Consider the following 27,477-nt stretch of genomic DNA (forward strand, 5'->3'; position numbering starts at 1 on the left):
GCTATTTTTTGGTTGCAGCCGTCATTGTTGTTTGGCGGGTCCGGGCTGGGGATTTGAACCCGCCACCTTAGGTGTATGTGGCTGGCGCCTTAGTCGGTTGAGCTATAGGCGCCGAGCCTGTAATGTTAATTTTGACAAGCCAGTCAAGTAGTGTTTGATTTTTCTACTGTATGATTACTGTTTTTTTCCCTGTAGTTATTAAGCAATCTGTGGGGAGGAGGCACATTAAAACTATGTTAATATTTTGTTCTTTACCCCAGTGCCTCCTTACCTTTGTCAGGTCGTCAGGTTTAGTATCCATTGATGATTCTTGGCTAAACCAGTGATGGTTTCAAAGGGATTATCTTCCAGCTCTAGCATGCCCTCTAGTTACCAGTAATCCTCATTATTTTGTAAGTGTGAGCCCTTTCTTCTCTTCCACATATTCACTTACCTATTTATTGTTCATCTGAATTAGGGGTTTTCACTATTTTCCCCCAGTGGTCTAGAATTCATTATATTCCTTAATTATTTGGTTGTTCAAATTGTCCCAAATTTGCCCAGTGAGAGCCCTTTCACATTAAATCTATTGTCTGTGACATGTTTTTATCTTTTTTGTTTGTTTTGAGCGTTTACTTACTTACTGGATTCTCTTCTACCTGGTCAAGCCTTGCCATTAGTCATTTTCCCCAGGAGCCAGTGTTTCTTTTATTGAGGAGATGGTATTAGAGATCAGTATCTGGGTTTTAGATCCTTTCGCTAGGCAAGCTAGGAGATGTGTATATGTGTATACAAGGGCTGCCCAGAACATATCCGGCCATATAGGCTTCTCTTTTTTGGATTACATGGCTGGATACATTCTGGACAACCCTTGTATATACAAAAATGCGTAGAAGTGCATATATAAGCACACATGCATGTATTCCTGCATACTGTGTGTGTGCACATGTAAGTGCATATAAATATTTAGAAATTGTGAGTTTGTACATATACTACAAATTCCCACCTAACCATACAGGTTTCTTTTTGCCTACCCCGTACCATATTTATATACACACCTTCTTCTAGTAAGAACCCTGGTTCTTATCAACATCAACACATTTACTCTTTTGCTTTTTCCTATAACATATATAAAATAGTTTCAAATTGCTTTGCTCACACTACTTAAAAAAAATCCTGTTAAAGAGAATTTAGGATGTATTTTCAGTTATCTATTCTAAGGAAAAATAAAGTCAAATACTGTTCTTGCTTCTTTTTTCCTTTCATTTAAAAATTTTTAGGTTTATTCCAGTTTGCGCTCAATTTTTGTTTTTCAAGGCAGGTCTTGCTCTGCTGTCCAGGTAAGAATGCAGTGGTGGCATCGTAGCTCACAGTAACTTCCACTCCTGGGCTCAAGTGATCCTCTTGCCTCAGCTTCCTGAGTAGCTGAGACTATAGGTGTGCACAATCATGCCAGCTAATTTTTCTTTTCTTTTTTAAACATGGTCTCACTATGTTACTCAGACAGGTATTGAACTCCTAGCCTCAAACGATCCACCTGCTTTAGCCTCCCACAGGGCTGGGATTATAAGCATGAGCCACTGAACCCAGCCAATGTTTAGGTTTTTATCTCCCCCTTCCCCATTCCTTACTGATTTGCTTTTGTTTTTAATATGTACTATGTATAAGATTAACTTGTTTTTGAAAGTTAGAACTATTCCAGAAGGTGAACTCAGAGGTGTCACTTTGTTTTTATATCTTCTATCCTTTCCCCCCATCCTTAATAGGTGACCAACTTCATTGTTTTCTAGTTGATTCTTCCTGTGTTTCTTTTTAATGGATAAGCAGATATATATATACACACACACACACACACACACACACACACTCTTTAAATTTTTTGCTCCATAGGTGTGGATATACATATAGTAATTTATTCAAACATTCTCCTATACTTGGACATTGGTAGTTTCCATTATTTTACCATTACAAATAATGCTTGCGATGATTAACTTTATGAATATATGTGTATACCTTTGTAACGTGGGTGATATAGAAATAGGATTCCTGGGTTGAAGGAATCATTACATACATAGTTTTGTTACATTTTGCCAGATTCTTCTTCATTATACTATTTAGAATCCTTGCCAGTAACTGAGTCCCTGTTTTCCCACAGTCTCACCAGCAGAATATATTGTCAAGCTTTTGAAGTTTTGCCAGTGTGTTAGGTGAAAAATGGCATCTCAACCTAGTGTTAATTTGTCTTTCTCTTGTTATAAGTGAAGTCTGACAAGTTTGTATATTTTGAGGGCATTTTTACTACCTTTTTTGAATTATCATGTCTTCTGCCCATTTTGCTGTGGAACTTTTAGTCTTTTCACCCTCATTTTTAAAGGTCCTTTGAAGTAAGGGACATTATCCTCCCGCCCCCCCTTTTTTTTTACCTGTGATATATGTTGCACAAGTTTGTTCCCAGCTTGTCACTTATCTTTTGACTTTGCTAGTAATTACTTCTTGCCAGGCAAAAAAAAAAAAAGTTTTCCTTATACCCAGAGAGATTGTCTGTGTTTTCTTTTAGTACTTTTCTACTTCTATTTTTTTCCTTCTAGATTTCTGGTCCATTTACCAATTATTTTCTTTTTTCCTTTTTCTTTTTTCTTTTTTTTTCCAAGATAGGATCTTGCTCTGTTACCAGGCCAAGAGTACAGTGGTATCCTCATAGCTCATTGCAACCTGAAACTCCTGGGCTCAAGTAATCCTTCTGCCTCAGCCTCCCAAGTAGCGCCACCACACCTGGCTAATTTTGCTTTTGCTTAGACTTGTCTTGAACGCCTGGCGTTAATCAATTTCCTGGCCTCAGCCTCCCAAAGTACTAGAATCACACTAGTGCTCCGCCGACTGAGAGTATTTTCTTATGATGTGAAGAGTGGATCTGACTTACATTTTTCCAAATATTAAAGCCATTTTCAATCCTTAATCTTCTACAGAAACTTTCTGTGAAATGAGAAGAATACATACAAGTACAACACGGTTAACATGCACTCACATGTGTAGACTAGACCATAGAGTTTAAAAATGGTTGTCAGTATAGGTGACATTTCTTTCCATTAATGTAGATAAGGTTAGGTATATGTAATATAGGAAATTCTAACATCACAGAAGTCAGTGTGAATCTTTAGTGTGGGGACAGACAAGGAGACTGGCTTCTATTTAATTTAGGGCAGCTTTCACAGTGGTAATATATTTTGATCATCTGACTATTTGTATATGAGAGGGGGATCTTTGCAGAGATGGTGCTAAACTACATTTTCATAATTAGTGATTATTGTTTAAGCATAGGTTGAGGATATTAGTGAGTTTTTGATACTTTTGTTTTAAAACTAGTAATAGCCAAAAATTGTGACTATATACTTAAGGACAGTTTCACCTCTTCTCCCTTGGGCCTTTTGCCTCATTGATGGGTAGTACCTTCTGAAGGACTGGAGAAACACATGGCCCTGAGCCCTCCTCCTTGGCCATAGTTTTTTACCAAGTATTTGGTATTTTTTTCTTTCAGTTTCCTTTTTTAGTATTCAAAGAAAAAAGTTCAAGCTCATCTAATCCCTTTTCCATTTTTTAAAGGTCCCAAACTGAAATTTATGTAGTTTCTCAAGTATATTATTCACTGATTCCTGATGTCTTGTGAGTAGGGTAGGAAGCTTCTGGGAAACCGAAAGGAATATTTCTTGCCTGGATACTTTCCCTTTTTCTTTTAGAGAGTTGCTACTGTTACTTGGAATGTAACAGAAACACATTTCCTTTCTATTTTATAAATACATTGATTTTCATTTTAGTGAGATTTATTTTTTAAAGCACATTTCAACTTTACTAAGGGGGAAGATACATACCATTGGATCAGCTCTCAGTAGGTAGGAAGTACTCCTCTTCACATATGAGTTTGGCTAAAGGAATCATCAGCATGAATTTACTGAATACTTGTAATGGCACACCCTGCTTGTGATATGGTGCCAGACTTGGGACTGGTGTTCAACTGTTATTAACTAAGTGTATAGCTTTACTAACTTAATATAATTTGTTTAGTAGCAAATCTTCTTTTTGTTTATCTAATCAGCAAGTTAATGTATATTTACTTCCATGGGTGCTGACTCCAAGGGAAGTAGTATGGTATAAAGAAAAGAGCAAATAGAGTGAATTAAAGCTTGACAAATTACTGTATGAATTAGACAAGATTCTGACCTTGTCTGAGTCTCAGTTCCATCATTTGTACAATGGTGATAGTAAGATATTGTGAGAATTAAGTGAGGTGTAATATATGTACATAATGTTCCTAGGAAGTTGCCTGAGGCATGGTAAACATTCAGTGAACTGTCACGGTCTTTATCATTATTATTTTGATAAAGACTTAGATGGCTTTTTGCTGAAAGATGTTAGATACAGCTAATATTAAATGATGATGTGGAAGAATTTGACCATGAATTCATTTTCTAGTCCTTTTGTAGGCTGATTTCCAAGATATTAATAATGTCCAATTATTGGCAAGTTTTAGCAACATGTAGGAAAATTAAAGCTTACTGAAAAGGCTAATTCTTTGTTTATGACTAAAGTAATCGTGCAAGTGTATGCTGACTGCCTCAGGTAATGTAAAGCTGTGCAGCTATAGCTCCCTTCTCATGCCCTCTCCAGTGTGTCGGCTCCAGTAGTAATGAGAAGGCACCAGGGAGAGACATGTGTGTTCCTGGGCCTTGTCTACTGTTAGTGACCCGTAGGTGTAAGGCAAGGAATGTAGCTTCTTATGAAATTTTGTCATAGCCCAATAGTGGACACACAAGTAAGGTGTTGGGAAGCGGACTGTCCTGGTACTGGGAGGAGGCTATGAGAGGGAAAGAGAAGTCTAGGAGAGTGAGATACTGGATCTCGGGGGGCCTGGGTAGTATCCTCTGCTTCCCATTTTCTTCTAGTTCTCTCTGTAGTCCCCCCTTCCTGAGTCTCATAGTTGGTCTTGCAGGATTCCTATTTTCTAGCAGGGCTCTTTTGTTTATCCTTTTAATTTATTTAAGTAGAGTTCTTTTTTTAAAAAGCATAAGATAGATGCAATGACATTACCATTTTTAAAAAAATTTTCTTCCTTTCTCTCAGCAAAACCAAAGCTCAGTCTCTCATTTCCCCCACATTGGTAAAGCTTTCCACTTAGCCCTCTAAAGATGAAAATCATGAATTAATTTCTATATTACAGAATAAATCCTGCTTATTCTTGTATCCCTTTGCCTATAAGATACTCCCCTAAAATTAAAGTGGTTATTATTTAAGTGATGGAAAATTGAAACACTGAGTTGCTGGTCTAGAGCCGTATGCCACATTTTCACTTTTGATAAGATAAAAGGAAGTGAGTGAGTCACCTCACCTGGCTCCCTGACACTCACTCTCCATTTGTGGCGTCCTTCCTTCCACCAAAAAGCTTCCAAGAAAACTCAAGCTGAGGTATAACTAAACACAAAAAGAGCTCCAACTTAATCAGAAGAACAACTAGATGACTAAATAGTGATTATCCAGTGACATTCAGAGAAGCTAATTTATTATGATTTGATTTGATTTTTAAAAATTAAAAGCTTAAAAGGCACAAAGTTAACTATCAGATGTAGTCTAACAGATTATTCATCTCCTTTCAGCAGTTGTACTGTAAATTGGGTCTTCTCAAAACTCACTCTAACCCAATGGATAAGGTTCTGTTTAAGGAAGCACAGGAAAGCTTTTCTGTTCCCCTTGACAACTAGTTCTTCTAGGTGAGTATCTGCCTTAATTGGCAGAATTGTAGTAATTCCTCATAATTTGGGTAAAGTGACTTTGTGACTGTTCAAGTCATTGCATACACTGCCTTTCCTAAATATAGACTGTTGCATTTCTAGAACAAGAATTATGAGGACTTTTTTTTTTAACCTTCCCTCTTACATAAATGCCTTTTGTAGTTAGTATGAGAGGACCTAGGTTTTGGTTTCTGCTGTGCTTTTAGTCTTCCATTTCTCTTCTTTGTGGGCTCTCACGGGAACTAGTCCAGTTACAGTATTGTCATGAGCAAAGTATTTTTAAGTACATGTTACCAGACTGTGGTTTAAACGGCTATGGAAGGAACACCATTAACTTACAGATCTTGACCTTCTGGAGACACTACCCATCTTAATTTTGAGTTATGTTTCAAAAGGATGTAAGGAGTAGAGCCCTAGGTTTTTTTTTTCCCTTGTTCAAGATGGTGCATTTTACAGTCTAAGAATATAATTATGATTTCAACTTGACTGACGGACCTTTCTGTAGTATAGCTAATTAGGACTTGCCCAAGCACTAAAAGCCTCTTAATTAGAATGATTTTTTAAAAAGTGAAGTTTCATATAAAGCACAATTATTAAAAATTTATTAAACCTTGTAAAATTTTTTTCTGGAATAATTTAAAAATACCATTACCTTTTATTTTAAAGAGTTTCACTGTTACTTTAATTTTTATTAGGATTTTCTTTCATGTGTGAGCTGGTCACATCTGTCAAATTACTTTGTCAACTTTACTGGGATCATTGTTTTTAGTTGCAGCACTAAGTAGGCAAAAATAATTGTACTGACTATTTTTATATGCATTTGATAGTTGTTATTCAGAAATGTATATTTACAGTTTGATATAGGAGATAGATTGGTTATAGGAGTAACTGGGATAAAATAGTTAATGCTTACAAAAGTTAAAATATGTCCTTATATTTTAACTTGTGTAAGAACTGATATTTCACATATTAATTATGCCTTCTTTAGTTATGTAAAACTGTAACTTCAGTGAGAAAGGAGCCCAATTGTCAGAATTTATTGCTAGCTCTTTGTATAAGCAGTGTTATGTTCTCATTTTTATAAACTCTTGCATAGACCTCTCAAAATAAGAAAATGTCTAAACATACATTATTTCGATCAAAACACAAATAATTTTCCCTAAGTAGTGCTATTTTTAGTAATGATGCCAGGGCATACATTAATCCCCTACTTTGTGACCAGTTTAGTGAATAAAGTTTAGGGGTTTGTTCGTTCAGTTCTGAGGCTTGGTAAAGTTGGCCAGGCTCAGTGTCATTCCAGGGAACTCTGCCTGCAGCTCGTTTATAAGGCTCTGGATCAAATTAAATATACGGTAAGGAACAGGACTTGGGGACTTTCTGGTTAATAAGTTGTCATAATTTTGTGATTGTTTTTTTCAGGTGGCCTCCTGATAGCGTCTGCTCATTTTGGTGCGTATGTATATGGGACGGACATAGACTACAACACAGTTCATGGTTTAGGTGAGTAGAGATTATAGACAGACAGTGTTATGTTTTTGCCATGACACCAGTGCCTTTAAAATAATAAAATACATATTCAGGAGATTGAGGCAGGATTGCTTGATCTCGGAGTTGGAGTCCAGCCTGGGCAACACAGGGAGACACTGTCTCTGAAAAAAAAGAAGTGGGAAAGGAGATAAAATAAGAAAACACAGTTGACCCATGAACAACAAGGGTTTGAACTACATAGGTCCACTTATACTTGGTGGTTCTCCTGACTGTGCCAGCCCTAACGCAGCAAGACCAACCATTTCTCTTCCTCCTCCTCCTCAGCCTACTTAAGGTGAAGATGATGAGGATGAAGACCTTTTGATAATCTACTTCCACTTAATGAATAGTAAATATACTATTTACTGAACAGTATATTTTAATGAATAGTAAAGATGATAATAAGCTTAGTTAGGTTTTTGGGGAATCAATAGTTCTGTGCAGAGTTTTGACTGCATGGCAAGTGGGCACTCCTAAGGTCTGCATTGTTCAAGGGTCAGCTGTAGTTTTATATGATATAATTTTAATGTTAAAATACAAAAAATTGTGATGTAATTTTACTTAATTTTACAAGACTTCATTGGTTATCAGTCTACTTTTACGAAGTAATCTAGTGTGAGCAAAATAGGTTCCTGAGAGAAACAAAAATGAATAAGAAAAAGCCCTTCCCTCAGAGGTGTTTATAACTTAGTCGGAGGTAGAAATGAAAGGAAAAGTAGGCAGACTGTATCTTTGGGAACTTTAGGACGGGGAGAGAAGAAGTAAGAGAGAGATGGCCAGTTTTTAATCGACGTGTACATGTTAATAAAATAAGTAAAGTTTATATGTAAAGATTACCAGCATTCGTTTTTCAGTAATCATACATTGAGTGTATATTGGATTAACTAGTGTTTGAGCTACCATGTATGTTTTTAATTTCATAACTGACTGAAACAGCTTTGAAATACTTAAGGTGACAGTAACTTTAAACTGCCTTAGACTGAGGGTATTTGAGACAAGCACCTGCTTTACTTCTGAAGTAATTTTGGAGACTAATTAAAATTCTAGAAGCTTCAATAAAGATGTGTGATTGGATAGAACTGAATGAAACTGAAAAAGTATTTCCTTATAGCTTAATAATATTAAAAATGTCAAGTTTTTATTGATGTCTTAAAATTTTTGGTGTTAATGTTGGTATAGTAACTTGAATCAATCCCTATAATATTCTTTTCCTTTTTCTCGGCCAGTATAAGTGATTGTATGGGTAAGATTCATTGTACTTTATTTTCTTTTGCTGAAGCAGTTTGATATATCGTCCTGATGCCCTTTCCCTACCTTGACTGTAAGAAATTTAGTAATATTTATCAGGAAGAAAATGAGTTATAGTTTAGATTTGCATAAATGGGCTAACCAGAAAAGGATATTCTTTATCTGCAATATGTTACAGTAGACAGAATGCTAAGAATTATTTTAGTTTGCTTTTAGAAGCAGCATATTTGCTTTGAAGAAATTGTATGTATAATTTGCTCAAAATTTTATTTGTTAAAGTTGTGTTTACAAAGTTATAACTTTCAGTCTATATAGATAGAATTCTGATTAAAGTGGAATTTGCTCAGAGCTTATCCAAGATGCTGTTAAATATGCTTTTTGTTCCATAAACACGTGTGTGTGTATATCTTTTATTTATTTTTATTTTTTTAAGACAGATTCTTACTCTGTCATCCCAGCTAGAGTATAGTGGCATCACCATAGCTCAGTGAAATCACAAACTCCTGGGGCTCTAGGAACTTTCCTGCTCTCGCCTCCTGAGTAGGTGGGACTACCTTTTCAGGCCACCATGCCTGGCTAATGTTTTCTATTTTTGGTAGAGATGGTATCTCACTACAGCTCGGGCTTATCTTGAACTCCTGGGCTCGAGCAGTCCTCCTGCCTTGGCCTCCCAAAGTGCTAGGATTATGGACGTGAGCAAGCACACTCAGCCTGTTTCTCACACTTACTGTATTCTGAAATAGTCTCAGGTTTCTCTGATTTTTTTTTTTTTTAAAGTACAAAACTTTTTCTATCAATCCTATAGGGCCCTCTAGCTACCACTTTGTTTTTCTATTTACTTTGCCAAAATGCTCCTTGAAACACTGGTACTAAGTTTCTATCTCCTCTCCATCTCTCTCTCTTCTTCCTGTTATTTCCAGCTTCTGTGCCTACTGTTCTGCTGAAAACGCTTGCTCAGGCTAGAGATGCATTTGGCTATGTTGACCTTCAGAAAACTCTCTTGATTTCCTAGACAGTGGTCTCATCAGGTGGCACTTTTACTTTTTGACTATTTCATCTTAGTCTCCTTAATGCTCTGCCAACTTTCTCTGATCTCTTGACTTAGTGCTTTTTCCAGGCATCTGTCTTTGGCCCCTTGTCCTGTTACAGTGCGTGTTGTTCAGAGTCGTGGTATTCTTCTTTAGATGTTTTTCTTGTGAAATTGATCATAGAACAGAGGAGTATATAATATCTAAGAATGATTACAGAGCAAACACATACCTTAATGTAACACCTAGGTTAACAAAAACTGTCATTCATTCATATGAATTCAACTTAAGTTTACGTATTGATTTCTCCCAAGTGTGTCTATCCCATCCTTCAGCTACCTGCTGAGGATCTGTAATGTTCTGTAGGTTCCCCAAGATAGATCAAAATTGATATATCCCAAATGAATCTCATCTTTTTTCTTAAGCTTGTTTTTCCTCCTGGTTCTCTGATTTTAATCATTGGTATGATTGTCTTAATTGTGTCTCCTGAACTGGAACTTTTGAACTTGTTTAGCCTTCTCTCTGCTCACACTGTAACTTTTTTTTTTTGGAGACAGAGCCTCAAGCTGTCCCCCTGGGTAGAGTGCTATGGCATCTCAGCTCACAGCAACCTCCAACTTCTGGGCTCAAGCAAGTCTCCTGCCTCAGCCTCCCAAGTAGCTGGGACCACAGGCGCCTGCCACAACGCCCGGCTATTTTTTGGTTGCAGCTGCCATTGTTGTTTGGCGGGCCAGGCTGGATTCGAACCCTCCACCTTGGGTGTACGTGGCTGGCGCCTTAGCCACTTGAGCCACAGGTCCCGAGCCCGCACTGTAACTTTTAATGTCTCCGTTTTGTCTTCTTTCTTCGTGGTCACAGCCACAGCATTTCTCAAGTCAGCTCTCTTCATTTCTAATTTATTTATCTGATTCAGCACTATCTCTACACAGGACTGTTTACTGCTAGAGGAAAGGGGCAGGTTCTATTCAACTGTGTATCTAACTACTAAATGCCTCATACTTTAAGGTATTGAGGGAGCATTTTAAGGCAATTTTACTTGAACTGTGACAGAACAGTATCAGTTAGACATCAGTGCTTTCACTATTCCAAGTATATTTCTATAGAAGTTGAGATAAAAATAATTATTTGTATACATAAATTAAGATTTTAAATGAAAGCAAATTTTGAGTAAATGTAGGTTTAGATGAGGTAAAACATTACTTTTAGGTAACGTGACAGGAAGTAAAAAGGTTCTGTTTGAGCTAACATTTTCTTTTTTTCTTATTCTTTCCTTTTAGGAAAGGCCAGTAGGAAAAACCAGAAATGGAGAGGACCAGATGAAAATATTAAGGCAAATCTTCGTCAGTATGGTTTAGAGAAGTACTACCTTGATGTCCTGGTTTCAGATGCATCTAAACCCTCCTGGAGGAAGGGCACATATTTTGATGTGATTATCACTGATCGTAAGTTTACTTTTATTCAAAACTAGCAATAGAATTAGTAGAATTGCTTTCTTAAAGTCGTTTGCACAAAATTTATCAACGTATACAGACAATGTCTACTTGTGAGTCTTCCTCCCACCCTCAACTGCTTCGTACAGTGAGGAGAAAATTGTTAAGGTAGGGTGGGTTACCAACTTAAATAAGTCGCATATGGTTTATTTTGTTTTTCTTAAGCAAATATATTGACTTGCCATCCATTTTCATATCTTTATGCATTAACTTGTCATCTGTTTTTCCCTTTGGCTTATTTTTTTCAGGCATATAGTTGTTTTTATAATGATCTTAATTTTTTATTAGTATACCAACTGGAGCTAAAGTGTCATTTACAATTATAGTATTAAATATCAAAGAAAAGAGTTTCAAATATCACATGTTTTCCTACGTGTTAGCACTTATGTTTTTGTAGTACCTGTTTTCCCTGGCATCTCCTTCCTGGAGTTACAAAGAAACTTGGTATTCTGAGAACTACTGGGCTTGTGACCCCACTGAGCTTCAAGAATGTGCATGAAAACTTGTTTTCCCTTTTGTTTTTAAGGCAGTGTATCTAAGAATAGATCTGCCTTTTCTACAGTATTTGATAATAAGTCTATAAATTGTGGCAACATTGAACCCTTCTCTCTTAGCCCCCCTTAGTTTTGTGGTAACATAGATGGTTTCAGTTTTAATGAAAGAAAAATCATCAGGGCATTATGGTGTCTTTTTGAATATACTTTATGAAAATTGGACGATTTTTAAAAATTAACAGTTTGCTTTATTATTTGCTCTCTCTGTATCTTTATTTATAGAAAATATAAAATTGTTTTTTCCTGATCTACTTGAGAGTAAGTGGTATTTGTTGTGGCTGGTTACCCTTACATTTCATCGTATATTTATTTCCCAAGCATAGAGATAGTCTCTTAGAGAGCCAAAGCACTGTTAGCAATTTCAGTAAATCCTGCAATAGTTTAGTCTATAGTTTGGCATCCAGTTTTGGCAGTTGACTCAGTAATATCTTTTATAGCATATATTTCCTGTGTAGTACAGGATCCACTCTAGAATCAGATACTGCATTTAGTAGTGATATCTTTCAGGCCTCCTTTGATTTGTAACATTTCCACAGCCTTCTCAGTGCCTTTTAAGACATTGACAATTTTGAAGACAACAGCTGCCTCTCCCCCAACTCTTTATATTGTGTAATCAAATTTGGAGTAGTGCATGGGTGATGTTGTGTCCTCAGGGTGTCACATCTGACGGTACGTGGTGTATATCTGCCTTCATCAGTGAGTGGGTGGCTTTTGATAGTACTACCTGTGTTTTCTGTCCAGCTCCATATGGTATCAGAGAATCTACAAGAAGAACAGGTTCCCAGAAGGAAATACCAAAAGGGATAGAAAAATGGTAAGTAGAGTTTAAATATAGTGCATTAGAACTTTGAGAGGCATGTTGCCTTTTTAGTTAACTTAAGTGGTCTTACAGTGCTTCACTGATTTTAAAATTTTGTTTTCTTTGTGTAGTCCAGAAAGCCACGTTCCTGTTTCCTTGAGTTATCATCTGAGTGATATGTTTTTTGACCTGTTAAACTTTGCAGCTGAGACCCTGGTATTAGGTGGAAGACTAGTCTATTGGTTACCAGTGTATACACCAGAGTATGTAATTTTAATTTTATTTCAAATTTCACTTTCTTATAATGTTTATATATCTGGCATAATTTTTCTTTATATTTAGTGGTGTTCAGGTATCTTTGTATTTAATGTGTGTAGATACGGTTACTTCATGTGTATATCAAATGTCTCCTTCCTCTTAGTGATTGAATTGTTTGGACCTTTCATTTTCTGTTGGGTTGGCAAACTACTACTTGTGGGCCAGCCTGTTTTTGTAGGGCCCTTGAGCTAAGACTGGTTTTTATAATTTTAAAGAGTTGTTAAAAATCACTCAAAACTGCACACAAAAGAGTATGTGACAAAAACCTATAGTATATGGCCCCCCAAATCTAAAATTTTTATTCTCTGCCCCCTTGCAGGAAAAACTTGCCAGCTCCTATTGTACACCAGACTTAGCTCAGCGCCTGTTTGTCATAGCTGTTCAGTAGCTCTTTTGCCAGTTTACAAACAGGTAATTTTCAACAATTTAGCTGAGTGATTTATGGATCTACTACCTTCTAATGCTAGTTTTCATACATGTAAATTGGCTATCATGATTATCTTAAATAAAATAACATCTTTTTAAAAAACTTAGATCAAAATAAAAGCTATGCATATATTTAAAGCCTATGTTCAGTGTTATTGGTTTAGATTTCATTATTTATAATAGTAACTGTTAAGTATAAACAGAGCTATGTGCATCAATAGTGAAAGACAAGAAATTTGAGCAAGTTAAGAGTTTTAGATTTAAAAGATGGTATCAAGCTCAAAATTTGGTCATTTCTTCAATCCACTGTAGAAATGTGTATAAAATTGTTTTAATTCTTACATTTACTATAAATAATTGTACAAAAAGCATCATAAAAGATAATTAAAAAATTGTCATGATCTTTTTTTTGAAATTATCTTTTATTTATAAATATTAGTTGTTTATTTTTTGAGACTTTGGAAAAAAAAAGAAAGAAGTTAACTGATGACTCCATACTGAACCTCAGAGTCAGTGGTTCAGTGTGAATGCTACTTTTTTGACAATGCGAATGCTACTTTCTTTGCATTATTATTATTATTGCTTAATATTTCAATGCAGCAGTCATCTGATTTCCTTTCTGAATGTATTTATCTTCATTCGTTCTTTACGAGGTTTTTGTTTCTAGTCCTTACCTTAAACATTGTTATTTTTATTAAATTTTAAGCCTTTTTAATTTTGTGAAGGCAAAAAGTAGAAACCTAATAAACACATGTATATGTAAAAAAAAAACAAAAACCAAAAGCACTGTACAAGCAATAGTGGTAACCTGTCTCTTTTTCTGCAATGATGGGCAGCTTCTGAGCCCTTGGGATCTGTGCTGACTTTTGTTGTTTATTTCACAAATGTTGTATTAGAAGTTATCATGGCCTAATTTTTGTCATATATTTTATCCATTAATAAGACAATATACATTTGTGCCCAGACCCCTTAACACTGAGTTTATATTTTGTTATCAATGGTGATCTCATTTAACCTCTTCATTTTCAAATGAAGAAAATTATTCCAGTGAGTGAAATGACCTGTCTAGTTGAAGACTAGTTAGCTAATTGGATTCCTTATTCCCAGTGCTAAGTTCATATAATTCAGCATCCTGCCAGATCACATAGACCTGGTATCTGAAACAGTAGGTGGGGTTTTATTAACAGTTTCAAAGAAGAGCATATTTGTTCATTTCTATGCAACAATGTTTCCTGCCTTAGACAACGGGAATTCCAGCTGCATGCTACTTACTTTTTGTTTTAATTCAAGTTGCAGGGCTAAAAATTTAAAAAAATTATTCTGTAATAATTTCAAACTTACAGAAAAATTTCACATATGGTAACCTTTCATCTCTTTGGTCATTCAGATATTCCAAATGTTAATATGCATCTTTCCCTATCCTTTCAATCCTGTACATCTCTATTATCATTAATCTTTTTGAAAGCATTTGAATAGCTGTACCTATTTCAGTGTGTTTCTCAGAAACAAGAATATTCCTGTCTTGGGTGGCACCTATGGCTCAGAGGAGTAGGGCGCTGGCCCCATATGCCAGAGGTGGTGGGTCCAAACCCAGCCCCGGCCAAAAACTGTTCCTGTCTAACCACTGGCCTTTCTCCAAGTCCGGAGACCAGCATTGGTTAATACTGCCATCTAGATTATGCACCTTGTTCACATTTTACCAGATGCAGTCCATCCAGGAAGATGTGCAGCGTTCATCTATCTTATCTTTTGGTCTCCTGCAGTCTGGGATATTCCTCAGTCTTTACTTCTCTTTTGTGTCCTCGACAGTTTTATAGAGCACATGGCTTACATTCTGAGTGTCAACCCCTAATCCGGGTTCAGCCAGGAGTTCCTGTGACCAGAATGAGGTAATGCTTTCTTGGGCAGAGCACCACAAAAATGATCTCTGTGCAGCACATCCTAGGACACACGAAGTGCCCTCTGCTGGTGATGTTAACTTTCATTACCTGGTCTTGCTGTTCTCTGTCAGGGTTCTCTACTTTGAATCATCATTTTCCTCTTTGATTTGTATTTGGTGGGGTAATATTCCAAGATTACACCAACTTTTTTGGGGGGAGGGGGCAGCGCCCTACTCACTGAGCCACAGGCACTGCCCTATACCAGCATCTTGTTTTTCATCAAACCACTGTTCACACCGGTGTCTCCATTGTTGATAACCAACATTGTGCTGGTTGCCAAATGATGGTTTTTCTGCTTACCACTCCTTCTGTGTTTGTAAATTGGCATTCTGTAGGGAACAGCTTGCCTTTCTTCCTTCCCTTCCTTCCTTCCTTCATTGTGCTGTGGAGTCATGGATTCTTTTATTAGTCATTGGGTTGTAATTTATTACTATTGTTATTTTTATTGCTGAAATTGTTCCAGATTTGAGCAGTGGGTATCTCTGAGCTGGCTCCTCTGTCCTCGCTATTTATTTGTGCACTTTCTTGCCCTGTAACATAAATGACTGTTCACTATCTTGCAGATGTCATATGTGATTAACATATGTGATTAACAATTACTTTTTGAATTTTTTTATTCATTACTTTTTAAAAATTGCAGGTACTTTAAATGTATTTCTAAAGACCTTAAAAAGTAGCCATTAGGCATTTTTTCACTAACTTCTCTATTTTACTAATTTTGGACAGGGAGAAATTTTCCAATACATACATTAAGAGAAGAAGAAAAGGGAGATGTGTTTTATGAGTTTTTTTTTTTTTTTTTTTTGTCTTAGATGTTTTCTTGAGGGACAGATTGCTTGCAGGTATGTGGCTAGCAGACACAGGAAGCCTGTGGCATTTACTTTCCTGACCTTGTTCTCCTTGCAGAGTTATTTTCAGGTCCTCTGACGTTCATTACTAGATTTCGGTTGTGTCTTTTCTCCTTAAGCTCAGTGATCTTTTTAATGAATTACTAATTAAAATTAATGAACTTTGGCTAGCATCTTTGCTAGAAAAATGAACTATTTTCACTTTTGTAGTATATATTCAAAATCTTTACACTTTTTAAAATAGCACAGTGTCAAGATTAGTTTAAGACTAATATCATCTAGAAAAGTTTGAAATAATATTCTTGCTTCTGGGCAGTGCCTGTGACTCAAAGGAGTAGGGCACCGGCCCCATATGCTGGACAGAGGTGGCGGGTTCAAATCCAGCCCTGGCCAAAAACTGCAAAAAAAAAAAAAAAGAAAAAAAATTCTTGTTTTTGAATTAAACAGCTTAGAATTAGTTTAATTATGCTTCATTAAATATGTAGCTTTTTATTAAACCAAGAATAAAAATAAATTAAATTTAAAATCATGCCATACCACAGTGTAATTTTAAGACTTTTGTGTTTTTGGTGTAGTGAATGTAGGCTTTTGGTTCCACTATAGAATTATATTTATTATGCCAAATCCTGTTGTATGATTCAGGTTTAAAAATAAAAATACATGATAACCAAGTTCAGGTGTTATTTAAACCCAAGACCTATCGAAAAGTTTAAGACATAATTGAAACAAAATACTGCCTCAGAGCTTAGTGATGTATGAAAAATTGTTAGAGCTGTTGATTGAAAAAGGACTTTCTCACTGTTTGAGAATGTAAATTGCAGGGAAGAAACCGCTACTCACCAACTTAGCTGTTTTCTTATAGTCTAGACTCTCCCTACTCCAGTATATCCAACTTTCTATCAGTGTCAAGATACTCCGTGTACTTTATCTTTTCACCTTTATTTGTTCTTTCCCCATTGCTTGAGATGCCCTTTCTTCTTTCCTCGTCTGGTGAAGTTATAGTCATCTTTCAAGGTCTGGCGTAATCCAGACACTTGTGTGACACTTTTGCGGACCCTTCTTATCAGAATCAATCAGTCCTTCCTCTGGGCACTCACAGTTTCTTCTTACCACTCATAGAGACCTATCACATAACATTATTGTAGACTGCTGGCATTTGTGGGTTCACAATTTATGCTCCTTGCAAATAAATTTGAAGATATGTGTTATATTTGTTTGGATAGGACATACATTCAACACATGTATGTTTGATGTCATAGAAATCACCAACGAATGTCGCTATTTGCCTGGGTTCCACGTAAACACATAGGCTTGGTATCTAATTTCATTACACACACATAGATAACTCTTAAAGTGATTAGAAATTGTTTCTTTGTGAAAGATGATCTTTAAAGAAATCCAGCCTCTAGTGTTAGTGATAAAGGTGGTGACATATCAAAATGTCACATAGTCGCCCATAAATTATATATAATTATAATTTGTCAATTAAAAGTTTAAAAAAAATAAAGAAACCTGATAATATAATCCAAAGTGGGATTTGCAGACAAATTTTAATTGTGGTAAAATAAACTTTGTGGTGGTTCAGATCAGTGAAGAGGACATGTTTTTCATCTTTTACCCAAGAAATAGGAAAAAGTGATTCCTTAAACTTTTCTCAGTAAGTGTTCAAGTCAATGCAAAATCTGTTTCTCACATGAGAGATGAAATTCTGGTGACATTTGGAAAGTAGTTGAGGCATAAAGATACACAGAAAAATGAGTGACTTTAAAAATTGATTCATGAAAAACCTGGGAGCCTATACTCACAATTATTATTTTTTAAATTGAGAGATAATTGGTGTACCTTGAAATTCAAATTCACCCTTTTAAAGTATACAACTCCATAGTTTCTAGTGAATCCACAAAGTTGTGCAGCCATCACCACAATCTAATTCCAGGACATTTTCATCATCCTCCAAAGATACCCCGCACAGATTAGCATATCACAACCCCTCCCGCCTCTGGCAACCCCTTATCTATCTCTGTGGATTTGGCTATTCTGGCTCATTTAGTGTTTAAGTAGATAACTTGGATTGTGGAGGGATAGTAATAAAAACAGGAAATTAAGAAAGGATACTGTAATACCATTATAGTTCAGACAAAGTACAGATTTTTATCTGCTACTTTGAACAGTTTGCAGACAGTCCTTCGGTATGAAATACATTGGTGTATACACAGCAAAGAATTTTTTAACTGCTATTCCTTTTTAGTATATTATTTTGGGAGTATACTGTTAAATTGATTGGCTTCCTAATGTAATAGATTTGTGGTTAAAAATAAGTTTGTTAATGATAATGATGACTGACATGATGTTTATGCTTCAAATCAAAGATTGATTCGAAAAGATAATATAAAGCCTGTAAATATGTTTTTCTGCTCTTAAGCCAAAACAGCAACTTAATTCCAGGCATTTAGCATCATTCATGTCATAGATGTTAAGTAAAATTGTATTGGTTTTGTATTTTTGGACTTTATAAATTTTGGGGGGGTTTTATGGTTGTTAGGGATATAAGAATAACAAACTTCTATCTAATACACATTTAGACATATTCAGATTAGACTTCCATATGTTATGGCATAATCTACCAGAAAATAAATGATTTTGTTAGAGAAGTGTACGTTACTAAGTTTGTTGTTTCAGACATTCACAGATCCTGCTGTTCGCAAGCATGAGGTCAAGAGTATATCCTCTCTTACCACATTTTTACTCTCGACCATGGTGTAGAATGTGTTCCTTCATAACATAAATGCTTTGCGTGAAGATTCCAAATTTGATGTCAACTGATGGTTTAAGAAGTATAATATTTCTGGCTATTTAGTGAGCACTGAAGAATTATTAGGTGAGGTGAAGTCTGAAATGGTCATTACTTGTTGGACAGCTCTGAGGAAGTAGGCAGAGCATGACTTCAAGAAAATTCCTTCCACTGATAATAAACTGAAGTGCATTATGAATGTTGCTTGGTAAGTGGGTGATGAAGGTTTTGAGAATGTGGTTGAGGAAATGAGGGAGAGCTCATCAAAGGTCAGAGAGACCTAGAAAGTCAGTAGAAGAGTGATGGTGAAGACGAAGTTGATGCGTTAGGACAGCTAGCTGAGATACGGGCCGTGGCATGAAGAACGAATCAGTACCTTTCCCATTTTGGATCAGACGTTTAAGATGCCCATATACTAAATATGTGCAGACAGTACCCCCAAAAGTGTAAAGGTTTGTAAAGGAAAAATAAAAACTGTCTTGAAGGTACCCATAAATAGTTGAGTGCCCTCCCTGCTGTTTGTCCAAATTCTAATCCATAGCTGTTTTCCCCAAGCCTGTCACCTGTTTTTTTTTGGCAAGATAGATGCCAACAACCCGTCAGATGCCCGGTTCTGAACTCTGCCCTGACTGTCCTCGTGTCCTCATTGTTCCTGAGCTGTACAGAAGCAGTTACACCACTTACTGTTACAGCTTCAGTTTTATGTCATGGTCTATATGACCAGAAGACTGATGTGATCTGTAGTGTTTATTTCAGATGTAGTTTATTTGAACAATTTTACAAATCACTTTAGTCTTATATTTGTAAACTTCATAGTAGTCTCGAGATGTCATTGAAATTTTGCAAGGGCACTTTATCTTATAAGGGAATGTCTATGCTGTAGTGGACTTTATACTTTGGGAATCTGTAAAACTCTGCAGGTGAATCAGTCCCCATGAACGTCAAGGGGTATTGTAGAGTCCGTTTCTTGTCTGTCTTATCCCCCTTGTGGATTCTGTGGGGTGGAATTGTCATCTTCTATTTTTGTGGTTTAGATGTTTGGCATTCTTCCATAAAACTTGTATTATTTCTCTTAACCTCTCATTCTACAGGTAAAAAAATTAAGCTGCATTTGTTAGATGTAGTAAAGTTAAAATACTTTGCTTTATTAAAGTACAGGTAGATTGGTTATAATTATATGATCAACAAGCATATGTGGGGAAAAAGTGGTACGGCATATAGTGGAAGGATGTCGCACACCACACGGGGTGACGCTCCTGGTGATGTGAGCATTTGTAACAGTCAGCTATTCTCCCTGCAGGTACACAGAAGAGATGGTGCCCTGGCACCCTTGCCTGGAACTCATTAGCAACTGTGAGCAGAAGCTTTCCAGTCACACTTCAAGGCGCTTGATCACAATGGAAAAGGTGAAGAAATTTGAGGTAAATGTCCCTAGTATTTTTAGGATAAATTCTGAAAGAGTCCAAAGCAGATTTTTCTAAATAGCTCTTCTGTGATTGAGTTGGGAAATGTTGGTCCTTGACTTTTTTTTTTTTTGAGACGGAGCCTCAAGCTATCCCCCTGGGTAGAGTGCTATGGCCTTACAGCTCACAGCAACCTCCAACTCCTGGGCTCAAGCGAGTCTCCTGCCTCTGCCTCCCAAGTAGCTGGGACCACAGGGGCCCGCCACAGCACCGGCCATTTTTTTTGGTTGCAGCCATCATTGTTGTTTGGTGGGCCTGGGCTGGGGATTCGAACCCACCACCTTAGGTGTACGTGGCTGGCGCCTTAGCTGATTGAGCCACAGGCGCCGAGCCGGTCCTTGACTTTTAAAAAATGATAGATGAATTCAGGAAGAGGCGGAAGTTGAAGAAGTTTCTGGCATTTGGTTGGGGTTGGAGGGTACTAGTTGGGCATGGAAGTTGGGGAGAAGAATAGGAATAGAAGTTGGCCCTAACTTCTTAGGCTTTATTTGACATGCTTGTTGCTGACTCAATTATAAAGCAGCATTCTTTTTTTTTTTTTTGAGACAGAGTCTCACTATGTCATCCTTGGTAGAGTGCTGTGGTGTCACTGCTCACAGCAACCTCAAACTCTTGGGCTTAAGTGATTGTCTTGCCTCAGCCTCCCAAGTAGTTAAGACTATAGTTGCCCGCCACAACACCTGGCTATTTTTTTGTTGTAGTTGTTGTTGTTCAGTGGGCCCAGCCAGGTTTGAATCCACCAGGCCCAGTGTATGTGGCCAGTGCCCTAACCACTGGGCTGCAGGCGCTAAGCCTTAAAAGCAGCATTCTTAGTTAAGCAACTGTTGTCTGGTTCACAATCTCCTAGTTACCATTTTTCTCCAGAATTAGAAATCCAGTAGTACTTGATTTCTGACTATGATAAAGAAGAGTATATTGCTTCATGTAAGAGAGAAAGTAAATTTTCCCATCTATTAGGATCCAACACACATTCTTTTTCTCTTTTACACGTGCACTTCACACATGCGCACACACATACATGCGCACACATGTGTACACACACATGTAAGTTTAAGAAGATAGAACAAAACATCTGTTATTTTATGTCCAGATCAGAATTGATATGAATAATGCCTCATAAAGGAGCTTAATTAAATCTCCAGATGTTTTGGGGGCTGTCCTTTTCTGGATTGACAGCTAAAGCTTTCCCAAGTTCACTGGAACTTGAGCAAGCCCCCTCCTCGCTGTGAGTCTTTAGGGCACGCAGAACCCAGATGGTGCTGTCCGAAGCTTTTGTCATACCCTCCTCTGGTCTGCATTTGATTGGTTTTTATCTAATTTACATGCTATAGATTCTTTGACAATAATAAAAACTAATATTATTTTTATAGTGCCTTTTGGATATATTATTTTACATTTTTCTTGGTTTTGTTCTGATTATTTCTATCTGCTGTCTTGTCTGCCTAGTTTATGCTGACAGTCTTCTAAATGATCTTTGTCCCTCACACTTTTCGTTTTTATCTGTTAAGCGAATCTTCCTAAACACTGCATTCTTTATATCATTTCTTTCCCCAAAATCTTTTCGTGACTTATTTTTATTAATGAATAACATTCAGAATTTTCAGTGTGACATAAACTATCCTTGGTAATCAGACTATACTATGAGGGCATTTCAGGAAGCTAACCTGTATATGTACATAGGTAGTTGATTGGCGTCTACTGTGCATACATTTGGAGCTGTGTGTATACATACATACACACCGGTGTATAGCATGTTTGATACATTTGAGAGAGTAATGTCAGGGTAATGATAAATTTCAGTGGAGTTTTATTTGTTTAAAACGTCCAATTTTTTTTTCCCCGAGAGGTATGATATGTCTCTAAGTAAATTTATCTGAGACATAAACAGAAATAGGCTTTTGAAAATTTTTGGTCTGTAGGAAAATGATAAATAAATCCTACCTTTAGGTCTGTAGGATAATGATAAATAAATCCTACCTTTAGGATTTTTAGATCTATAAAGGTGGTGTTAGTTTTTCTAGTTTCTAGGCTTTTGAAAATTTTTGGTCTGTAGGAAAATGATAAATAAATCCTACCTTTGGTCTGTAGGATAATGATAAATAAATCCTACCTTTGGTCTGTAGGATAATGATAAATAAATCCTACCTTTAGGATTTTTAGATCTATAAAGGCGGTGTTAGTTTTGTCTAGTTTCCTTGTATCATTTTACTTCTGTGCTTTTCACATTGATTTTAAAAAACAAAAGAAAGCCTGATGCTCAAGCAGTTTCTTGACATTGTCTTAATTTAATAAGACCAGATTTAATTAATGACTTTTAACTAGTATGACATTTATTATAACTGAAAATCCTTTGTCCTATTAGACATATTTGGTTTTTAATTAATTATATTATTTTTACCTTTTGTTTATATGGAGAGGAGTATATATAATCGTGGCAAGTTCTACATCCTTTATAAGGCCGGTGATGACATTAAATTGTCAAATAGTTCTCACATGCGTCTAACAGATTATTCTCCGGCTTCTTCAGAGCTGTGGATTTTGGCAGTGCCAGACTATTAATTTTAGATTTTTACACTTTTGTGTACCTTGTCTCTTCAATTTTGATTTGTCACTTGTTAGGTTTAACTTTAGTATAACTTTTGGCCCACTTGATACGTGGTTTTAAAGTGTTCTTCTCTCCCTTCTTTTAAAATATAAACATTAAGTTACAATAAAAATTGTCTGAGGAATATGGATATTTTATAAAATTTTGTATCCTTACATTACTGACTATAGTTTTTGACCTGTTTATTGTTCATAACTAGTAAAGAAGAAAATTCTTGATCACCACATTAAAATTACAAAGATTCCTGGTAAGAAGAGCCAGGTTTTTGCAGTATTGCTGATATATTCTGAAAGGTTAGTGACTGATACATAATAAACCCAGTATTAGAAGGGTTTATTGTTAACAAAACTTTTCTGTACATTTGACCTTATTTTCCACAATTTACAGATAAGGAAGTGGCCTGGGCCTATCCCAGTTCACTTAAATAGTAAGTGGCAGAGTTGAGACCCAAACTCTTTCCTGTACTTGAAATTCTGTGTTTTCCTTTCTCCATCCTGCTGCCTTTCTACCAAAACATATTTCTACCTGTAGAATATCCTAAGATTAAAAGGTAAATAGTCTTGAGTAGCATCTTTCTAGTTTCTTTTAAAGATAATGTTTCCTTTTCCTGTTCAATTTAACTAATCTTGCTCATGGGGCCATGGTCAATGTAGTTTACACAACATGTAGTTGATGCTGCTATGGTTGTGGTCACCGTGGTTACTTCTATAAAACATTTTTCTCATATAAAATTTATAGCATCAAAATACTGATTTCTAGAGTTATCCAGGACAGATTATAATATGAGTAAATAGTTGTGTCTTCAATGAAAGTCACCTAAAACTGTGCTCTCCCAACCTTGTCTACCAGAGTCTACCTGATGGAAAGAGTGCCCGTTTCAAGATTACCTTGACGTCCTTTTTAAAATTTCACGCAACTTTTGTAGTCTACTCCGTGTTGGATACTTGATTAAATATAAAAATTGTTTTAAATTACCTTTACATTAAATGGGCTGTATTGTGCCATGTGTATTTTGTGGCTTATTTATCTGACACCTTACTGTATACTTGTAGTGGTTTGAGATGTATGGGTAAGTTTAATTCTAGATATTAAATGGTTGTTAATTTAGACTAAAGTTATAATACTGTGTAGATCATCATTGTCATTTTTTATAGCTATCCAGTATAGTTCACATGATTTAAAATGGGGAACATTAGAAGGTCACAGTGGGAGGTAAAAAAGTGTATGTAATTTTTAATTTTGGATTGAATGAAAGGGTCCGATAACATGAAGCTGATGAACGTATTGATCAGAATGGAAGATTGCCAAAAGCAAAGGTTTTGACTAAAGAACTGAAAGATTTTGAAGCCAAGAAACAACAAAAGAACCATTAGCGTTGTAGCAGTATTTTTTAAGTGAGTAAAGGACAGAGTAGACACTGAGGTTTCACTTGCGAAAATGACTTATGGATGTCTTGATGTGGAAAAAATCAGTCTCCGATAAGTGGTTTACACATTAAAGGATTAGTGTCACAGTCATCAACTGCACTGTTTTGCTGACGTAATGCTGATGCCATTTCCACTCTGTATTATCCTTTCTCAGGAGTAATGTTGTTAGCTGTGTTTTTCTTTAACTATTAACTATACTAAATAACTATTTAGCTATCTAAATTAAAGGTTCTCCCTTATGACTGACTCTTCCTTCTGAAATATTTTGTGGTTTTTGCCTGTCTCTTGCCAGGCTGTGGATATCTCCCTTTTAATCGATGCTATGAAAGATTAGAGATTAAATATGTATTTGAAACATTTGAGTGGTAGGATAGAGATGATATTTCATGTATTGGTGAGATACATGATAGGGCAACACTAAGAATTTGCTAATGGGACGTACACAAGTCTAGGTCTTACTACGATCTAATATTTATTACTGTCAAAGTGTGGTGTGTGTGAGAGAGAGTGAAAGGGAAACAAACCTTTTTTAAAATGACTTTTCATTGTTAGAAGAAACTGATTTGTATTATCACTAAGTTCTGTTTTAACTTGAGGTGTTTGAAAAAGGCTCACAGAAACAGGAGCCTGGTGAATGTGCGTGTTGTGCTGCTGGAATTCAGTTTTCAGGTTCATGTGATCTAGTTTGCTTTTGATGTTAATTGTATTTTTCCTCAAGTTTAAATCTTGGAGAGTCATCATATGACTTTTTTGCAACTAAATGATTTTACCAAACAAACTGGATTTTTTTAAGTTGATGCTATCATAATTATTTCATGGTATTATTTTTGGTAAACCAAGAAAAAGTAAAAGTCTGTTTATTCCCTACAGCACCAAGAAAGCAAGCATTAAAGATATCTGGATCTTGCAATTTTTGTTGTTGTTTATTTTATTTATTTTATTTTTTTGAGACAGAATCTCACTTTCTTGCCCCCAGTAGATTACTGTGGTATCATAGCTCATAGCAACCTCAAACTCTTGGGCTCAAGAGATCATCTTGCCTCAACCTCCTGATTAGCTGGGATTATAGGCACTTGCCACAATGCCTGGCTGTTTTTAGAGACTGGGTCTCACTCTTGCTCAGGCTGGTCTCAAACTCCTGAGCTCAAGGGATCCACCCACCTCAGCCTCCCAGAGTGGTGAGACTATAGACGTGAGCCACTGTACCTGGCATTTTCTTGCTGTTTAGAGTATTTACAGCAGTGGTTCTCAACCTGTGGGTCATGACCCACAGGAACTGTTTTAAAGGGCCACGGCATTAGGAAGGTTGAGAACCATTGATTGACAGGAACAAGCAGTTCCCTGAAGTTAGAGAGAACATACATCTAGGGCCTCAGCTCTAAAGCTCATGTTTTTAAGTTATGTTTTATAGTTTAAAACAGTCTTAAACTAATGGTGTTAGAGAATCTTAGGCATAGGTCAATTACAAAATATAAATATGATTCAAGGATTCCAAAGAGAAAGGTTTAGGGAAATGGAAGTTTCTGTTGGACTCTAATGGAGTCAGTACAATCATCTGGATCTTCTTTTATAATTCTTGAATGAGTGTCAGATTTTTCTCATTGTGTTTTTATCATATGGTTATTCAGCTGAGAACAGTTTTTTAAAGTTCTTCAAATTTAAATGAGATTTTGTATGTTCTTCCCACATCATGACCCTCCCAAGAATTCAACCTAGAAATATTAGCATGTATTTTTTTTTTATCCAAAACATAAATGTATAGTTTGATAATATAAAGTGAACATCCAGGTACCCACTGCCAGGGTCAAGATTACAGCATATTTGTAGCACTCCAGAAGGACCCTCCCTTTTGTGACCATTTCTGACCATAAACATCTCCTCTCCCTGTAGGTGTTGCCACTGCTCTGACTTTTGTAGTAATCATTTTCTTCATTTCCTTTGTAATATTACCACTAGTAAATTTATCCCTAAGCAAAATAATTTTGCCTGTTTTTGATCTTTATATAAATGTATATGCATTTTTATTAATTTTTCTTTTAATGAATTATAATAAGTTCAAAAAGTCACCTAGGAGAGGAATAGACCCCAAATTAAAGTGAGAAGGTGTGTGTGTGCCTGCTTGTGTTTTGGTCTCTTACTCATCCTTTGCTACTTAAGAAGGTAAGCAAGATTTTTCTTAGTTTTGTTTAAATATTAAAAACAGTAATAAGTTGTTAACTATTTTTTTATCTGGTTTAAGTTTTAGACTTTATAAAGTTACAGATTCTAGTAGATAGTATGTAGAAAGTGCTAATACTTCTATGTCGTTAGGGAAAGCACAGATATCTGCAATGCTTTTATGCTTTTTAATAGATAGAAATTATGTGCTGAGTGCCAGATCTTAGTTTAGTTATTATCACTCATTTTCAGAACTCTTGATGTGAACATTTTTATATATGGAAATATTTTCATAGACTTTAGGTAACTTGCATATCTTGCATAGTAAAGAAATTTTTTTAAACTATAGTTGATATGTAAATATGTAAGTTAGAAATGAAGATTTCACTGGTACCTTGTCCCCATGAAGAAAAGTGCTAGAGATTTCCCTTAATCATATTGGATGCCAGACTTCTGACCTGCTTGTCCTTGGTTTGGAAATGGCCTAGTGCTGTTTACAGTTGTATAACTTTAGCACAAGTGGTTTCTATAGCTACTGTCCAGTACCAGATGTAGAACAGTGGGAAGCTTTGATAAGAAAAGCAGGATTTTTAAACAAAAGCCGGACATGGATAATTACCCTGAAGCTGAACTGAGGCCCCTTCTATTCGGTGCTGTCATTTACATTTCATTTCACTCTTAGCTGATTACAAGAAACTACCCTCTGTTTTTCTCTTCCATCTCTTTTCCTTCTTCCTTGCACCCTATTTAAGAATGTGTACCATAGCTTTAATCTGTTCTTTGAATTCTAAAGTCTTTGCCGACAAAATTAGATGAACTCCACCAGGTTGGTGGCTTTTCCACTAGAGTGACAGCATCACTGGTTTTCACTTATCATAGAATAAGTTTCATAAGCCATTTGTATTCAAGTGTTTGCAGTGAAACTGCTGTTTTGTATAAACTACTGTCACTTTGAGAATATAAATGACTTAAGGTTAATACTAGTTAGGTAGAAGAAATCATTATCTCATTATCAGGAACTGTCAGTAAGTAAAAGGACCGATTAAACCTGACCTACAATTAAAATAGAAGCTGTTTGGTTTTCTGCTAAATGACTG

The 27,477-nt window shown here is 36.1% G+C and overlaps 1 protein-coding gene across 1 annotated transcript in view; it reads left to right on the forward strand.

Annotated features, from left to right (window-relative positions):
- TRMT11 (tRNA methyltransferase 11 homolog) overlaps positions 1–27,477 on the forward strand; it is a 52,605-nt gene that overhangs the window by 14,939 nt on the left and 10,189 nt on the right. Inside the window, exons 8-12 of the mRNA XM_023513427.1 lie at positions 7,179–7,259; positions 10,840–11,004; positions 12,348–12,420; positions 12,537–12,668; positions 20,029–20,149. Of these exons, the coding sequence (XP_023369195.1) occupies positions 7,179–7,259; positions 10,840–11,004; positions 12,348–12,420; positions 12,537–12,668; positions 20,029–20,149 (572 nt within the window). The remainder of the gene's footprint in view (positions 1–7,178; positions 7,260–10,839; positions 11,005–12,347; positions 12,421–12,536; positions 12,669–20,028; positions 20,150–27,477) is intronic.

Source organism: Otolemur garnettii, unplaced genomic scaffold (assembly GCF_000181295.1).
Source record: "Otolemur garnettii isolate 467f Iridium unplaced genomic scaffold, OtoGar3 scaffold00002, whole genome shotgun sequence".
Lineage (NCBI taxonomy): Eukaryota > Metazoa > Chordata > Mammalia > Primates > Galagidae > Otolemur > Otolemur garnettii.